At 38.9% G+C, this 18,192-nt stretch overlaps 1 protein-coding gene across 6 annotated transcripts in view; it reads left to right on the plus strand.

Annotated features, from left to right (window-relative positions):
* C2cd3 (C2 domain containing 3 centriole elongation regulator) overlaps nucleotides 1-18,192 on the plus strand; it is a 139,080-nt gene that overhangs the window by 96,754 nt on the left and 24,134 nt on the right. For all 6 annotated transcript variants that reach the window (XM_063256502.1, XM_013145304.3, XM_013145305.3 and 3 more), the window contains exons 23-27: nucleotides 230-832; nucleotides 2,854-3,189; nucleotides 8,782-8,920; nucleotides 12,157-12,221; nucleotides 14,670-14,875. In XM_063256502.1, the coding sequence (XP_063112572.1) occupies nucleotides 230-832; nucleotides 2,854-3,189; nucleotides 8,782-8,920; nucleotides 12,157-12,221; nucleotides 14,670-14,875 (1,349 nt within the window). The remainder of the gene's footprint in view (nucleotides 1-229; nucleotides 833-2,853; nucleotides 3,190-8,781; nucleotides 8,921-12,156; nucleotides 12,222-14,669; nucleotides 14,876-18,192) is intronic.

Raw genomic sequence — 18,192 nt, forward strand, 5'->3', positions numbered from 1 at the left:
AATAATGGCTTGCACAGAAAGTAAATCACTGATTTTGGGCTGAATTCCTATCTTCTAACTTCCAGCCTTTGTTTTTCCCATCTAATCCCTTTGCCTCTCAGTGGTCAGATGAAAGACAAACTCCAGCTCTCTGTGGCCTTATATTTTCTGTTCTGCTTTGGAGAATCAGCAGTAGATGGGGTGTTTTTTGTTTAAGACAATAATTGAAAATCTTTTCTTCTCCCATAAGGGATCACAGGGTGGTATCCTGTCCTTTTACCAGAAAACACAGGCCTGCTTCATGGCTTGGAGCTTATGCAGAAGGTTGTGGGTGGTCTGGAACTTTCAGTTTCCTTCACCCGTCCTGGAGATAGAGAACGGGTACTGGAAGCTGCTGAGCTATTGGGCTGGAGCTTTGAAAACAACTTGAAGGATCCTGTCAAGACTGATGAAGAGGAACTAGCGACTGTCACCATCTCCACTCCAAGACTGTGGCTGCCCCTCCATTGTGTACTGCTTGCTGGCCACAAGCATATTCATAAGAATACCTATTGTTACCTTCGATACAAGTTATATGATCATGAAGCCTTCTGGACCCCTCTCAAGAAACCTAAGGAATCTGCGAACAAAAACCAGGTCATGGTTACTTTCAAGGCATCCAAAAGAGCAGAAGTCACTCGAGGCCCATCACTGCTTTGGTACTTCAGGGAGGAGAGGTTAGAGATCCAAGTGTGGCGAGCTTATGGCAGTGAAAGTATGGAGAGGCCCCACCAGACAGACAGCTGGATTGGATCAGCCTATGTGGACTTGGCAAGACTTGGGGAGAAGTCAACAAGGACACTAACTGTCAGTGGTAAGTGAGGAACCAGGCTCACTTCTTACATTTGAGCGCCTGTTCTCTGTCCAGCACTATGTAAGAGATCCTGTCTGACATTATTTTATTCAATCCTCTCAATAGTCCTGTGGGATAGATATTAGGTATATTTTATAGCCATGAAAATTGAGGCTCAGAGGGAGCTGGGCATATTGGCTCATGCCTGTAATGCTAGCAAGCAGGAGGTGGAGGCAGGAGGATCACTGTGAGTTTCAGGCCATCCTAGGCTACACAGCAAATTGAAGGCCTGGGTGAACTACATAATGAGACCCTGTCTTAAAAAAAGAAAAAAAGAAAGAAAAGAAAGAAAACAAAATCAGAAAGGTTGTATCCAGAGTCACAAACTAGTAAGTGTTCTTTCCATTATTTCATGCTGAAAGATTAGTAATAATTCAGTAATGCTTTTTGTAACTAAAGAGATTTCAAAGAAGGATCCACTGGCTGGCATTCCTTGGTTACAGTACCTTGTTGGGATCACCATAGATGAAAGAACTGACTCGGAACTTTGTAGCAGTAGAGTTCACCAAGTTTTTCACCTAACACAGTACCTAGAATACTGTGAGCACTCAGTTAATACATATAGAATGAGCCTAGCGAAACACCTTTTACCGTATGTACAAAAACCTGCATGATTTCTATTGTGATGACTTATTGATTGCATTGAAAAGATACTTGCAGGGGTTGGGGATTTAGCTCAGTGGCATAAGCACCTGCCTTGCAAGCAGGCAGTCATGAGTTCGATCCCTGGTACCGGTAAAAATGAAAAAGACAAAAAAAAAAAGAAGAAAAGATACTTGCCAAAGGGACCAAGAGATTCATTCTCTCTGGTCAGCATATCTCGGAATCATAAAGAAAATCTACATAGTAATAAACTGGCTCACAAGGCAAAGAGAAAAAAGATAACATTTTGTAAGTGATATGTGGTGGTTACTATTCAGATTGCTTGGTATTTGATTCCTGTCTTGGAAATTCAAAGATGAATAGAAATATTACTTGGCCTCATTCACTTTATAGGGTAAGGGAAAAATAAAATAGTATATAATTATGGTGAAACATAAGAACTTTGGAAAAGATATTTTCAGTGGTACTCTGGGAACAAAGGGATGCAACATCTTGGATTAAAGGACAGCATCTCAGAGCTGGGGATGTAACTCAGTGGCACAGTACCTGCCTAGCAAGTGCAAGGTCCTGAGTTCGATTTCCAGTGCCAAAAAAAATAGGGTAGAAATAATGCTTTATCTGAGTCTCAAAGAATTTAGAAATAAACCAAGGGAAAGGGAAAAGAAAGGAATTCTGGAGAAGGGAAGTACATATGTGAAAGCACAAAAGCATGAAACAAATGAAGATATTTTAGATGCTATAAATAATGTGGGCAGCTGGATCATAGAATCCATAGTTTAGGAAGTGAAGGAGATAAAGTCAGAGAAGTAGACAAGGGTTGAAGACGTTTTCACCTAAACAGAAAATACTGCACTCTTATCCAACAACCATGAAAACTATTACACTGGATTCTAAATAGAGGTGAGACATAGCTTTACACTCTAGAAAAACAAGGCTAGTGACTATAATGCAGAATGAATTGGAGCTTGGAAGGTATGCTCTGCTCATTTTGCAACTATGATATTTATTCAGCTTAACAATCTGTAAGGTTAGTTATTTTCTCCGCTTTACAATTCAAGAAACTAAGTCATGACCCTGTTTTAACCCTATTAGACTTTAGCTCTGACCATTTTGCTAAACAGATGGCCCAGACTAAAAAAGGAGGAGCATTTGAGTGACTATCCAAAGCACCACCATCACCCCCCGCCGTGAATATTTCCTCAAAGATTAGAGAGTGTCACCAGGAGTGGTGGCACACACCTGTGGTCCCAGAACTCAGATACTCAGGCATGAGAATTGAAGCAGGTTACATAGCAAGACCTTGTTTCAAAAAGACAAAAGATTGGAAAACGTTACTGTTTCCTGCTTACCTAGGCTTAGTCCTCTCCATTCTCTCACAGGTGTATATCCTTTGTTTGGACGAAATGCTTCTAACCTGTCAGGAGCTGCCTTGCGGGTTCATGTGGTTCTCTCTCTTTCGCCACACACCGAGCCCACTCATGAGCTGGACTCCGTGGACTGCAGCAGCCACAGTGAGTCTGAGCAGATTCACAGAGGAAATCATGAGATGCAGCTCTCTCCACCCTGTGGCCACCAGAAGTCTCCTGCATCTACCCAGGTTCCCTGTACCAGCACCACAGCTGAAGTCTGCCTAGCCCAGGAGAGCCCTGCTATGTCGGACGACACTTTTGCAGTCAGCATCCTGGTAGAAAGAGCTATGCACTTGAGCTTGAAAGGTACGCTGTGCTGTCTTACCCAGGCCTGACTCCTCTGGGTATGATCCAATCTTCAAATCATGCAGGATCTGTAAGAATGGTTAATTACCTTAATCAGTACTGTGTTTTTCAAGCCAAATGATTTAAGTAACATGAAAGCTTTTCTGAACTTAAAATTGACCTTGTCAATTGTTCTTATGTTTCATATCAAATTCTCCAGACTAGAAACCTGAGCATAAACCTAGATACTTCCCTTTGCCTTACCTACCATTAGGTCATCACATCTGTTAAATTCATCGAGCTCTTGTATTTCTCACACAGATCTCTCCTTACTTTGTCTGTCCTAGCCATTCACACCCTCAACACACACCTAGAAATAGCAATTCTTAACACTAGGTCCCTAAGCCCTCAAGGATAGATATAAGACACAGATCTTGGATAGAAAGACAATTACATTTTTCTTTTTATTAACTTCTAATTAAATTTAACATTTCATCCTCTTTCAAGTGTGAGCAGTAGACCCTAGTAATAACAACAGTAACTACAGTAGTGTCAACATAGAAGTCATAGGTATTTTCCTACCACATTATTGTTATTACAGATATGTTAGAATATCATTTATGTCGGTCATTTCTTTGAAATTATAGTAGCTATTATCTCTAGTTAGATCTTACTGACAAAGCATTTAGATTCTATTATACAAAATTCTTTTTAAGAGCCAGGCATAGTGGCTCATGCCTATAATCCCAGCACTCGGGAGGCTAAGGTGGGAAGATCCTTGAGAGTTCAACCAGCCTGGACTACAAAGTGAGCTCAAGGCCAGCCTGGACTGCACAGTGAGACCCCATCTCAAAAAAGAAAAATTCTTTTTAAGTGTTAATCTGTCCAGTATAATTGGATTTTTTATAATCATATGTATTTTACACTACACATTTTAAAGAAATGCTAATAGATGAAAAACCCATAGATTTCATCAGACTGCCAAAGGAATTTGTGTCCTCTATCCTATCTTTACTTACCCTTCATTGTCCTCTAAAAATTTTGCTTTGCTGTCACCTTTCTCTTTTGCCTGGCTCATTCCAGAGTCATTCCAAGACTCAGTCATTATATCTGGAGTATTCCCTTGTTTGTCATGACCCCTTCTTCTTTGTCTCCCTAGCACTTTTGCCCTCTTTATTATAATATCTGTCACAATGGACTGAGATGGTTTCCATGGTTTTCTTTCTACTGGATGTAAGCTGTTTAAGAGCAAAAGCCTGTCTCATTTGTTCACTCACCATACTTTCAGTCATTTAGCAAAACTTGTAGGTTTTGTTATGTGCCATTCAGTGTCCTCACTTCAGAAGATAAAGCAGTAAACAAAACAGACAAACAAAAAGTGTGCCATTTAACAAGCACCTGCCTGGCAAGCATGAGGTCGAGAGTTCAATCCCCAGTACAAAAAAAAAAAAACTGTGCCACTGTAGAAATTACATTCTAGTAGGAATATCTTCATCTGTGTGTTCCCAGCCAGTAAGTTGTGTGGTGTGTATGTGTGTAACTTAAAAATTTTTTCTTTGTCATTCTTCCTTTGAATTTCTCATTCTTAAACGTCTGTGATTAACAATTTGAGAAGTATGGTAGCTATGAGAGCCAAACAGCTATAGTCTCATAAGTCCAGAAGATTTTTGTGTACATCTTTTTATTTAGCCTCTTAGTCTCCTGTGATACCTGTATTGACTTCTAAAACCATGTCATTTGTCCCTATTGCTTTGGAACAGAAACAAAATTCTTTTTTTGAGACAGGGGGTCTCACTGTGCAGTCCAGGCTGGCCTTGAGCTCACTTTGTAGCCCAGGCCGGTCTCAAACTCGCAACGATCCTCCTGCCTCAGCCTGAGTGCTGGGATTACAGGTGTGAGTCACCACGCTCGGCCTCAGAAACAAAATTCTTGCTGGTGGTAACTAAAAGTTATTGTACATCCCCACTTTGCCCCATTCATGCCATAACTCCCAGGATTATACGTATCTATAGTGACTCTGAAGCTTCTCATCTATCTCATAACATCTGTGTACCACAGATCTTGAACATTTTACCCAGAACAATCTTCTCTGGTAGTATCGGATTAGTATGCTAAAGATGCTGAGATCCAATAAGTCAAAAAAAATTTTTTTTAAATTTTTTTTTACTGTGACACCAAAGCAGACCATTTTTACTGTCTGAATTTTTTTAAAGAGAATAATCAGTAAACAGTGAATTTAATGAAAGTACCAAAAATGTCTTTAATATTTGTAAGGATTTTTTGTAAGCAGCATTGCAAATAAAATTTAATATGTAAAAATATGGTTTGCATTCCATTTTAGAAGCTTCCAAGTGCCACCTGTCTCATTTACTAAATCACCCTTGTCAAACCACAAGGGTCTGTTTGCTTTTTTGTTCACTGTGTATACAGACTCTTATCTTGAGGTGTTTGAATTTGATATTCCCTCCAACTGAAATATTCTTCACTTCTGACACACTTACTAGAGTTATTTTATCATATGAAGACATTCTTTTTTACTCCATCTAAAGTTGCAACCTTTCCTGAACATTTTCTACCCCTCACCTACTTTGTTGTTATTTGCTTGTTTTTGAGGTACTCATACATGCTAGGCAAATGCTCTACCACTGAGTCACACCCCAATTTTATCTTTGTCTATAGCCTCTGATGTTATATTTTCTGCCTCTCGTAGAAGAATATAAGTCCTACAAGGCAGGAAATTTTTTGTTTCTTTGCTCCTTAACTCTTAATGCTTTGAACTATCCTAACATGTAATAAGCAGGAAATATTTGTTAAATAAATTAGATAACAGTGAGGCCTCTCTTAAATGCCTTCTTAATATCTTCACTGATTTCCCACTTTATTCTCCTGCAGTTAAGTTTCTTATGGAAAATATAATAGATAAATCATAGGGATTAATACATTCCACCAGCTTGACCTGCCAGTGGTACTGTCATGACTGTCCATTGTGCACTTGTACCACAGGTGATACAAATGAATCTAATAATTTCCAGTGACCTTTTTTACTAGTAAAATTAATAAAAAGTCGCCCAATGGAACGGTCTTGCATGTACTACTAGTGGCTCAAGCCACCCAGCAGCAAGACAAATAGAAATTATAGTCCCATCATGAACAAGTTAATAGAATAACTCAAAAAATACTTGTTAAGTAGCCACTATGTCCAAGACAGGATATGGCATTGTACCCTGTTACGTAGTTTCTGTCACCTCCTTTCCTTTCTTACTGCCACCTTGTTTATTCAGGCCTTAGAAGTTGAACTAATACCTTGGCCCTCTGAATGGTTGTGTGCAGGATTCTCCTCCAGTCCCTTTTCATTCTGTCATTCATTATATGTCTGGCTGGTAAATGTGATCCTGTCTCTATTGATTAAAATACTTAGTTGGTTTCATATCACCTGCACTCTTGGTAGCATAGCACACAGAATATTTCCTGTGTGGCCCAACTAGCATTTCCAGCTTTATTTCTCACCATGTCTTTATATTCCACAACTTGTAGTGTGCCATTATTCTCTCTCAGACTACCAAGCTTTTGACCATTGTCTGTTTCTTCTCATTAAAATGTTTTTTCATCTCTTATTTGGTAAATGTGTTCTTATTCCAAGACTAAAGCGGCACATCAATGCTTTGCTGCCTACCTTGCCATCTTTACTGGCAATAAACATGTTTCTTTGTTTGCAAAGCTTTCCCATATCACCACAGCCCTCTCACAGCTTTCCTCGCTCATGTCATTTATTACTCTGTACTAAAAAGGTCTGTTAATGTGTTTTTCCACTAGGCTGTCTTTTCTTTGGGGACAAGAGTCACATGTTGTTTATTTCTGTATCCCAGCACCCTGATCCTCATGATGCAGCTAGGCAAATTGATGTCCTCATGTTTTGTGAAGATGAGCCATAACCTCTCACATTTCTGCCATGGGTTATAAACCTATAAATCGCTTATTACTTAGAATCTTTCTATGTAACCAGATCACTCAGAAATCTCTATTATATCCTCACGCCACCCTCACAGTACATGTGCCCATGTAGTCCTTCCCCTGATAAATATTTATGTCAGCTACTGTGCTCAGGGCCCTACGAGCACAGACCTACCCTTTGTCACTTTGAAATACGCCTTCCAAATAATGATACAATAGAGAGAAAGAGCATCTTTCAAAATAAAAAAAGATGGGAAACAGTGTGAAGGCCCTGCGCTCCCCAAAAAAAAACTGACTAATCTTAGATAACAAGGAGAAAATGTCAGTTAATCTTAGCTGAGTAGAACTAGATTAAATTTTTATAACAAACAAAATTATGCATTGCTTAAGAGGAAAGTTTCTATCGGTTTACTTTGGGCCAGAGGAGAATTCTCTTTGCCAGTTAATGTTAGTAAAAATATTACAATGGAAAACCATAAAGTTAAGAAACCTAGCTAATTCTTCCAAATATAGTCAATCAGGTGTGCAATAAAAAAGCCACTTTGCTTTTCTGTTCCTTAGTTGCCTTGCTTGTAAAATATGGAGAGGCATCTATCTTATGTGATTTCCAGAAATGTTATCAGCGTAAATTCAGTGTATAAGAAAACAGTGTGGGGGGCTGGGGATTTAGCTCAGCGGCATAAGCTCCTGCCTTGCTAGCAGGCAGTTGTGAGTTCAGTCCCCGGTACCGATAAAAAGGAAAAAGACAAAAAAAAAAAAAAAAAGAAAACAGTGTGCCAGCTATAAAGTGTTACTCAAACATGAGAAGTTGTCATTGTAGTCTCATTGAAACAATTATGCCATTCTTAGTGCATAAAGCTACCATTTATACATACGTAAAATAAAACAAATTCAGTGAAAACTCTTAAATGGCAACGTTGGTTTATCTCATGTCTTCTTACCTGCTCTCAGTGTGAGTCTGAACTTGTATGAGGTACACTGACACTCTTCTGGGCTACCTCCAAAAAGTGTTTGAGAACTTGACCTTTCCAGAAGTGTAAACAGGCCCAGATAAAGTTCTACCAATGATAGGAAACCTGATAGACTGCCTCTCCCACATCAGTTTCTTCATTATCTGCCTATTTGAACTAAAGGACTGTTTCTGAGTACGGAATAATTTTCTTCCAAAACGAAAATAGTAGTTTTGTTTCAGACTTTAGCAAATAGTAGTTTAAAACTAAAACCAAGAGATCAAGATTGGTGACCCAGTGGTATTAAAGAGATCGAGTGATACTGGTATATATCTAAAATTAGAATTTTATTGTGGGAAGGGATATGAGAACAGATTTCAGATGAGAAAACTTAGGCCAAGTGAGCCAGAATGAAGTGTTTTCTAGATCTGTGGTAGAGTAACATAGCAGAAGGGGTGCTAGAGATGTTTAGCTCAGTGGTGCAGTGCCTGCCTGGCAAGCCCAAGGTGCATTCAGTTCCTGGTGTACACACACACATACACACAGAAAAGAAAAGAAATTTCAGATACAGAGAGTAGCTTGAGCAAAGACCCGAAAGTAGGAGATGGCTAGGAATGATCCTGACTGCTCTGCTCGTGTATCATGTAAGGCTTCTTCCAGGACATTCTTTTGCGTATCTCAAGTGTGATCACTCCACTGTGTTCTATTTCAGGGATCCCCTTGACAGAGCGAAAAGTAACTGTACCTAGTTGTTGTGTATCCTTTGCAACAGCAGTTGAGTCATCTCCTGTATACACCCAAGTGGTTGAAAACACAGATTCCCCCATCTGGAACTTTCAACAGCAATCAAGGTATGTATTTTCTGATGTTCATCACCATTCCAGAATTGACTTTTTGTTCTAAGAGACGAACTCAGATCAAGAAATATATCAGATACAACAGTATTTGAGCCAAACTGGAAGCACGCTTTTCTTAGTACATAATCATTTAATCCTGGTGCTTATGAACTCACAGCTGGCAGTGATTTAAAGGTTTTGTTGCAGTGTTTTTAATTCTAGTTGGTACAACTCAAAAATTATTCAGTGCCGTGGCTTTTTATATGCTTTACCAGTTCTAGATACTGCAAATTGAAGATAATTAAGATACTTTCTGAGCCAGGCGTACTGATATATGCCTGTAAACCCAGTATCCTAGGAGACTGAGAGAGGAAGATCTTGAGTTCAAGGCCAGCCTAGACCCTCTTCCAACATAGTGAGACCTTGTCTCAAAAAGAAGCAAAAGATTGTCTGCACTGGGCATAGTGGCATCCTGCCTGTAATCCAAAGTACTCAGAGGAGGCTAAGGCAGGAGAATCCTAAGTCTAAGACCAGCCTAAGTAAATTAGCAGATTTCCATCTCAAAAATATTTTTAAGACCATTAAAGGACGAGGGCTTGCTTGGTGGTAGAGCAGTCCTAAATTCAATTCCCAGTACTACAAAAAAGAAAAGAAAAAAAAAACACTCCCTGCTATTGAGGAGTAAATTGTCTACCTGCAAAGAAACAAATAAAAATTGAAAAGTTACAATCAAGTGTGATAAGTATGTAAAAGAAATAAATAGGATGGTACTGGAGCTCAAAGAAAAGGATTAAACCAGTCTAGAAGTTCAGGATAAGCTTCATTCTCAGGGAGCCCTGCAGTGAGCTTCAATCTCCTGTGAGGTATAACACACAGCAGAAACAGAGAGGAAGGAAGGAGAAAAGAAAAGAGAAAGAAAGAGGGAGAGGGGAAAGAGGAAGAAAGGTGAGTAAGAAAGAATAAAATGTCGGTACAGCAGAAGTCTGAGATCACCAGTTGTTCATGAGGAACAAAAGATCACAAGCCAACCAGAATCTTGGTATTTATTGATTGAGGAAAATGGTGAGGAAATTATCAGATTATTCAAAGGACAATGGTGATTTTAAACTAATGAAGACCTTGTCCTGGAGGTCTTTGGTCTTAGTGATCTTAGTCTTAGTCTTAGTCTTAGTAGGTGGGAGAGGCTGGCCCACTCCCAATGCGATAATGGGAAATCTCAAAAGGGTGATACATAAAATCCCAACCTTCCATTCATCCCTTAGGGAAGTATGTAAAGCTAGCCATTGTGAATTTGTGGTCCTCAACACTTCAATAAGACAGACCTCAGCTCAATTTGGAAGAATGAAGAAGGGTAGAAAGAGTATTCCAGGCAAAGAAAACTAATCTCAGAAAAGAATATCGATTATTTATCCTTGGAAAAAGACTTCTGGTACAGTAGGAAGAGTTCATTCTTTTGAACTATGGAGACTTGACCTTCAGTCTCATCGCTAGCATTTATCAGCTGTGCTAACAAATTATATCTCTGAGCCTTGGATTCCTCATGTATAAAGTAGGAATAATTTTATAGGCTTGCCATAGGTACAATTTAGATGATACTAGGAAAATTCCTTCATGGTACCTAGAATATATACATCAATTGTTAGCCATCCTTTGGAGGACTAAAAAATAGGTTGAGTCCTATTAATCAACTTGCAGTGTCACTCACAAAAAGTGGGCTGGTAGAGATGGCACAAAACTGTCATGCAAGATTTGTCCTTTTCTTAAATTACTGTTCAGTATTTAAAATATGGTTCCTAATACTTGTTACTGTTACTGGCCTCTATTATCTCTTATCAGTTTAATTCTTGCTCACCAACACTAGCCATACCATATACCAACCTGCTTGTTTTCTCATAGTGTTTGTGTACCTGCTTAAGTTTCAGCAATTGCTCATATGTTCGAAGTTGTGTTATTTGAGAAGCTGTTCTAAGTGAAAACTCAGTAATATAATAGCTATGATAAGCTACTAGAAATTATAGAAAAAGAGGCTAAGTGCATGTACAGTGTCAGCCCAAGTCCTAATAGTAGAGCTAGAATTCAAACATGAATCTTTTGCTTCCTATTGCAATTAAAATACTGACACTGTGTTTCAGTTTTGCACAGTACATTGTGTTGATTTTTTCAATGTGTTTTTTATTGGGATATTGTTACTTAGACATATCATATCTTAACACTGTTACTCTTCTTGATTTTTTTTTTTTTTTGGTCTTTTTGAGACAGGGTCTCACTATGTGGTTCAGGCTAGCCTTGGGCTCACTTTGTAGCCCAGACTGGTCTCAAATTTGCAATGATCCTCCTGCCTCAGAGTCCTGAGTGCTGGGATTACAGGAATGCCACCATCCCCAGCCTTCCCTTGTTGATCTTGAAGTAGGCTATCTTTAGATCTCCAGTGGTGTTTGGGAAACAAAATTAAGCCTTCCCTGGATCTTTTGTTCAGCTGGAGGGAGCATTGGCACCTTGTTTAAAACTTTGTGGAGTTAAGTTTGTAGGAAAAAATATAATTTGCTTCTTACTGGGCTCCCTTCCCATATGCGCTTCTCTGTCTTTAGAGAAACTCCGTGATTTACATTTCAACTTCTTTATCTGTTAGGAAAGCTGGGCATTTCTTATTTTATTGCCTCACTTCTGTACTGTGTAGCATTGGACTTAGGCAAACCAGGAGTCAAAACCCAGCCCTTCCAATTTTTCTTACGTGAAAATCACTTTACATCCCTGAGCCTACTAGTTTCTTAATCTGTAAAATAGGGATGATGATTCCCCTGTCACAGGCTTTTGTGAATCAGATATACATGAAACACTTGACGCTTTCCTGACCCAAGGTGGGTACTCAGTAAAGTTCCGTTTCCCCTTGCCCCTTTCTCCTTTTCCCTTTTCCTTCACCATTCCCCACCTTAAGGCATGAATGAATCCTTACCCCGTAAAGCTGCCAGTGCATACTGAGAAGCTCCCTGCTGTCCTTAGAGAAACAGAGGTTGACCTGGGAGATACAGTGGGGTTGGGGGGGAGCCACCCCATCAGGAGTCCTAGCAAATTACTTCACCGCTCTGAGCTGCCATCCCCCAGTGTTGACTGTGAAGATAAAAGTATGTCATAGAATGGTGGCTGTAAGATGAAATAAAATAGTGTTGGTAAGTGAGTGTGCCTTCTAATCTTGTTTCATACTAGAGAAGATTCGTACACAGTTAATCTGTAGTGATTGTCTGTCTTAATAGGCTCTCAAAAGAACTGCTTCTGGACCCACAGCAAACCCTGGTCTTCAAAGTCTGGCATAAAGGAGGTATGAATTCTGTTATTTGAATATTTATCAGGTTGTAAAAATAAACTCACATCCTTCCTACAATATGTCAGGGTTTTTTTCTTTTTTTGTCCAAGTGAAACCATGGCACCGATAGTACTAGGAATACATATGTGTTATAGAAAAATCCCAGAGAAGGCCACATTGTTCTCCTATGGAATTTAAGTATTTAGAAGTGATCTTTCATTTGACTACTTGCTCAGTAGTGAAACTGAAGTTCATTTGTATTTTTCTAATTTTATCTGCCAATAACCCTAATCTACAGCATGCCATACAAGAGAGATTTTTTTCCACTTTGATAGTTCTGCTGACTCTAGCTTCTAAAGCAAGACCTTAGCATTTTCAGGCACAAAATAGGGTCAGACAGGTTATCCTTTTTTTTAAGAACCTCCCACAGAAACAAGTGTTGACATCACTGAACCCAGTTTTACTTAGCTACAATTTATTAACATGTTCACCACAGGGCTATAATTCATGTCTCACAGCCAGACAGTAGTTCCAGCTGGTGGGAACAAGGGTAATAGGAAACACCAGTAGTGTTAGGATCACTGCCTCTAAAGCCACATGCTTTAGACCTAACTGCCATTTCTGCCCCTTACTGCAGTGAGGTGACCTTGGGTGAACAATTTCTCTGTGCTTCAGTTTCCATAGCCATAAAGTAGGGGTTATAGTAGTACCTATTCATAGGGTTTTGAAAGAAGTAAATAAAAGCCTGATAATAAACCCTGTTAGTTTTTATTACTTTTATTCATGAATGTCGTTGTGCTGAAAGCTCAATAAACATCTCTAAACCTACAGTGTTAAAAAATATAATCAGTCAAAACAAAACAAACAAAAATCTAGAGCCAGGTATGGTGGTGTATGCTTGTAAACCCAACTCTTGGGAGGCTGAGGCAGGAGGTTTGCTGTGAGTTCAAGGCCAGCCTGGGCTACATAGTTCAAGGCCAGCCTAGACTATATAGTGAGTCCTTGTCATTATTCATAAATAAATAAATATAATTAGTCTGACTCTGTAGATGCAGAAGCTAAGGCCTAGGGAAGTTCAGTGGCCTAACTAAGGTTGAGACCTATTAATTAGTGGAACCACGATTTGAGCCCAGTTCTGATGGAACATACAGACTTCACTGCTCATACTTCACAGTGCTGGTAAGATCAGATGACCCAGAAAACTGAGGTGAAAAAGAAATTGTTCAGAAAATAGGATTTACTTCAATTCAATAGCAGAAAATGTCGGCCTGAGTCAAATCTCTGCTAATTTGCTATAAGATATAAAGTAGATCTCTACACCTCTTTCCTCTTACCTTTCTTTCCTTGCTTATAAAATTAGTAGGACTTGACTTTCTAGGGTTTCATGAGGAACAGAAATAATATGTATAATACAGACAAAGTACTTGACAAATAATTGTTGCATTAAAAATCGAGCTATTTTTATTATTTTTGCCTATTTTGCTAGGGCTTTTAGGTATGGAGAACAAAATGTATTCCCTATATTCAAGACCTGTAAGGGGTGCTATAAGATGCTATTTTAAATGGAAGTGAGGAAAATGCCTAGACTGAGCTAAGCAGTATTCATCTAATTCTGTCTCACGGTTTATACAGATATCTTCCTCCTCTTGACTCCGCCCTTTCCACACAGATTGAGCATATTACACGAATTGCATAAAGTAATCTATGCCAGTCACTAAGTGCCAGGAGTATAAAAGCATATAAAGCAGACATGGTCCTGTCATCACAGAGCTCACAACAGTGGGAAACACAGAATGCTTACAGTGTAATGTGATTAGCAATGTAGGGCGTTCTGGCAGACATCAAACCTAGACTTAGAATCAGAAAAAGCTTCTTTAGCTGGACATGAAAGGGAGGCCGTTCTGTAGTCAGAGGGAATAGTAGTTACAGTATCCTGTTTTCCAGGGGATTATTTGTCTATTTCTGTTATTTCCGTTAGTTTGCTCTTAGTTTAATGTATTGTACATGAATGCTTAGAAAATTTGTCAGTGCAGACAGGTATAAATAAAAAAAGGCAAATGTATCCTAATTCTATAATTTTAAGGATTAGTGTCATGAGGAAAACAACTGAGGCGTAAGCCTAGGAACAAGAACAAGTGTTTATTAAATTTAGGGATGATTGCTAGTTGCCTGTAACTGTGTAGAAAGGGAACTCTGGGGTTTTTTTTTTTGTCTTTTTCCTTTTTATCGGTACCGGGGATTAAACTCACGACTGCCTGCTTGCAAGACAGGTGCTTATGCTGCTGAGCTAAATCCCCAGCCCCAGAAAGGGAACTCTTAACAAGCACCAGTATCAGCTCTTTCAAACTAATTAGCATCTTCTATGATGGCTTTGGAGTCACTGAAGTCCCCCAGCCGTCTGAACCAGCTTCTCTGTGCAGACTATGTCCAGCTACATTGCCCAGCTCTTCTCTTTCCCCACAGATGAGGAGAGAGTGATTGGTTTTGCCTCAGTGGACCTCTCGCCGCTGCTCTCTGGCTTCCAGTTTATCTGTGGCTGGTACAACATTACAGACTTCAGTGGAGAGTGCCAAGGGCAAATAAAGGTAGCCATCTCCCCTCTGGAGAGTTTGATACACTTCAAAGAAGAGAGGCAAGCAAGACGTGGGATGGAGACCCAAGCATCACTGGTATGTGCTGATCACACCTAACTAGTAAGGGTTCTACTGAGCAAAACCGACACACAGGTTCTTTACATTCTGAGGTACTTTCCATCTTACAGAAGACATGATACATGGATTGATGTCTCATAACAACCTCTTTACCTTTGAGAGGTAATGAAAAGGTTCTGGAATTAGACAGTAGTTGTAGAACAGTAAATATGTATGAAAACTATGAATAAAACATTTTTAAGGGGTAAATTTAATAATATATGAATTATATATCATTTTTAAATAAAAGTTAGTTGAGGTATAGAATTTGAAACCATATCCATTGGGGCGTTTTTGTTTTTGTTTTTTTAATTATGTTAAAATTCTGGGGGTTTTTTGGTTTTTGGTTTTGTGCTAGAGATCAAATTCATGCCTCAGACTTGCCAGGCAGGCACTTATGCCACTGAGCTAAATCGCCAGTCCCTGTTATAGTAAAATCACTGATTTTTTAAAATTTTATTTAAAGAAAGATTAAACAAAACAGAAAATAGGTAGAAATAACACATATGTTCAGAAAAAAAAAATAAACAGTAAGAAATCACTAGTTGATGTTTACATATTGTCATTTTACAATAGTTGTTCAAGGTACAAGAGTGGAATATGTAAAGTGGGAATTCAAACAGCAAGTCTGCAAACAGTTCTGTTCAACTGTCCAACAAAAACTTAGTACCATGGTTGTCAACCCTATACACTTAAACATACATGCAATTATCCATATCTTCAGTTATGTTTAGATTTAACAAACTAAAGCAGGTTAAAATCATTCTGAACAAAGAATGATAGTATTGCTGGGTTTCACATCATGACACTCCATGATCAGCACTGGGTACTGTAGTGTCTTTTTTTTTTAATTTAATTTAAAGAAAGACTAAACAAAACAGAAAACAGGTAGAAATAATACGTAATTTCAAAGAAAAAATAAACAGAAATCACTAGTTGATGATTACAGATTGTCTTTTTTACAAATAGTTATTGAAGATAGTAAAGTGGAGTATATAAAGTGAGGATTCAAACAGTGAGATTGCAACCAGTTCTGCTCAAGTATCCAACAAAAACTTAGAAATATGGTTATCAATCCTATACATTTAAACATACATGAAGTTATCCATATCTTCAGTTATGTTGATATTGAATAAACCCAAGCAGGCTAATATCACTCTGAACAAAGAATAATACTATTGTTGGGTTTCACATTATGACACTCCAGGATCAGCACTGGGTATTTTAGTGTCTCTTTTTCTTCAAAGTATCTGTTCATTTCATCATGTGTCATAAGATCAGTTCTCATAAACTGTTTACAGACTGTACACATGCATACGTCTTAACATGTATTTCTATCCTTTAGAGGGAGAAACAAAACAAAGCATGGCAAAACAAAACATATACCTATAAACACATGAAATGAAATAAACATATAAGACGGTTGTACAAAGAGTTCTACCATGATTTCTGTGTTGTCTCTGGTTATCTCCAATAGAACTAGCTATATCATCAGACATAGTATAATTGAATATATCAGTACATAACAGTATTAATAAAAACACAACTTTGTATATAGTATAGAACTTCAAAAACCGGCAGTTATCAAACCAGAATGTGTATCGTAGAGTCGTGTCATCTTCAGTGCAGTTACCTATACTCTCAGACTTTGTTGAATAAAGTCTTCTCTGCCTCATTTCTGTTATGCTCTTGTTCGCCATAAGTTGTTTGCTTATCTTCTTCATTCTGTTTTCTTCTCCATTCATTGAGGCCTCTCTGCCACTGTTTCTGGAATCCTAGTACTTTTCTCTCTCTCTAGAATGCCCTACAGTATTCTTGGTAGACTTGGATTGGTGGTTGCGAATTTCCCAAGTTCCTCTTTGTCTTGGAAGCATCTTGTTTCTCCATTAATTTCTAGAAACAGTTTTGCAGGGTATATCAATCTGGGCTGGAGGTTATTTTCTTTCAGGGCTTGGAATATTTCACTCCAGGCTCTTCTTGACTTGATGGTTTGTGTCAAGAAGTCTGCCATGGGCATTCTTCTATAGGTTATCAGTTTCTTATCTCTAACAGCTTTTAATATTTTGTTCTTATATTGAATTTCTGGGATTTTGATTATTATATGCCTGGGTGTAGCTCTGTTTTGGTTGTAGGTGGCTAGAGTTCTGTATGCCTTATATATCAGAATATCATTTCCTTTTCCTATGTTTGGGAAGTTTTCCTTAATTATTTCTGTGAATAACCTTTGTAATTTCTTTGTTTGTATCCCAGCTTCTTCATTCACATTCTTTATTCTCAAGTTATAGATCCTTTTGTGATCGTCTAGCCTTTGTATTGTTACTGCTTGTTTCTTTGTTATTTTTAAAAAGTTTTTCCTTTCATTATCCCACATTTCAAACCTGTCCTCCAGTTTGGATAGTCTATCCTTAGTTTCTTTTAAACTGATTTGCCGTCTTTCCATAGAGTTTTTAGTTTCCTGGTGATCTCTTTGAATCTGCTTCATGTATTCTATATTTTTTTATATTCTTCATCAAAAGGTTCTCTCCTTTGTTTGAGTTCCTCTCTTCTTCCATCTGTGTCTGCTTGAGGGGTGCTTAGTATCTCTTTAATTAATTTTCTTATATCTTGCTTTATTTGGCTAAATATTTCACTTTTGAACTCATCTATGAGGTCCCAAATATATCTCTTTATGTACACTGGCACTGTGTCTGATGTTGCATGTTTGTTGTTCTCATTCTCCTTTGTGTTTACCTGTCCTGGGTCAGTGTTCTCAGGGTTGGGAGCTGGGGACTTTTTGTTGTTGCTTCCTCTTCCCATCTTTTTTGTTTCTTCCAGGAGGCCCCAGTTTCTTTCTTTGTTGGTTACAATTCTTCTGAAGCGCACTGGCTAGATGACCCTTCCCACTGTAGTGTGCTAGTGAGTTGTAGACAGGGACAGCGTATGCTGGCCCCTCCCCTCCGGATCAGTCAAGCACTGTGGCCTGCACTGTATTACTTTGCATCATTCCCCCCCCCCCCCCGCCGTGGCAGTGGCTGGAGCACGGTGGCAGCACCGCCTCCCCTCCGGGCAGCAGGGTCAAGGGTGAGGGCAGCCGGTGGGCACCCAGTCACTCCTGGCCCATGGCGACAGGTCTTGCTGGCAGCCTGGAGGTGCCACAGGCCGCAGCTGTCAGAATTTCTTTTTTTAAAAAAGTTTTCTTGGACTGGGGATTTAGCTTAGCGGCATAAGTGCCTGCCTTGCAAGTATGCGGTTGTGAGTTCGATCCCCAGAACACTGTGGAGTAGATAATGAATGAAAACTTGAGCCAGAGGTAGGAG

This window comes from Cavia porcellus, unplaced genomic scaffold (genome assembly GCF_034190915.1).
Source record: "Cavia porcellus strain 051 isolate PalLab524CR breed Dunkin Hartley unplaced genomic scaffold, mCavPor4.1 scaffold_9, whole genome shotgun sequence".
NCBI classification, from domain to species: Eukaryota; Metazoa; Chordata; class Mammalia; order Rodentia; family Caviidae; genus Cavia; species Cavia porcellus.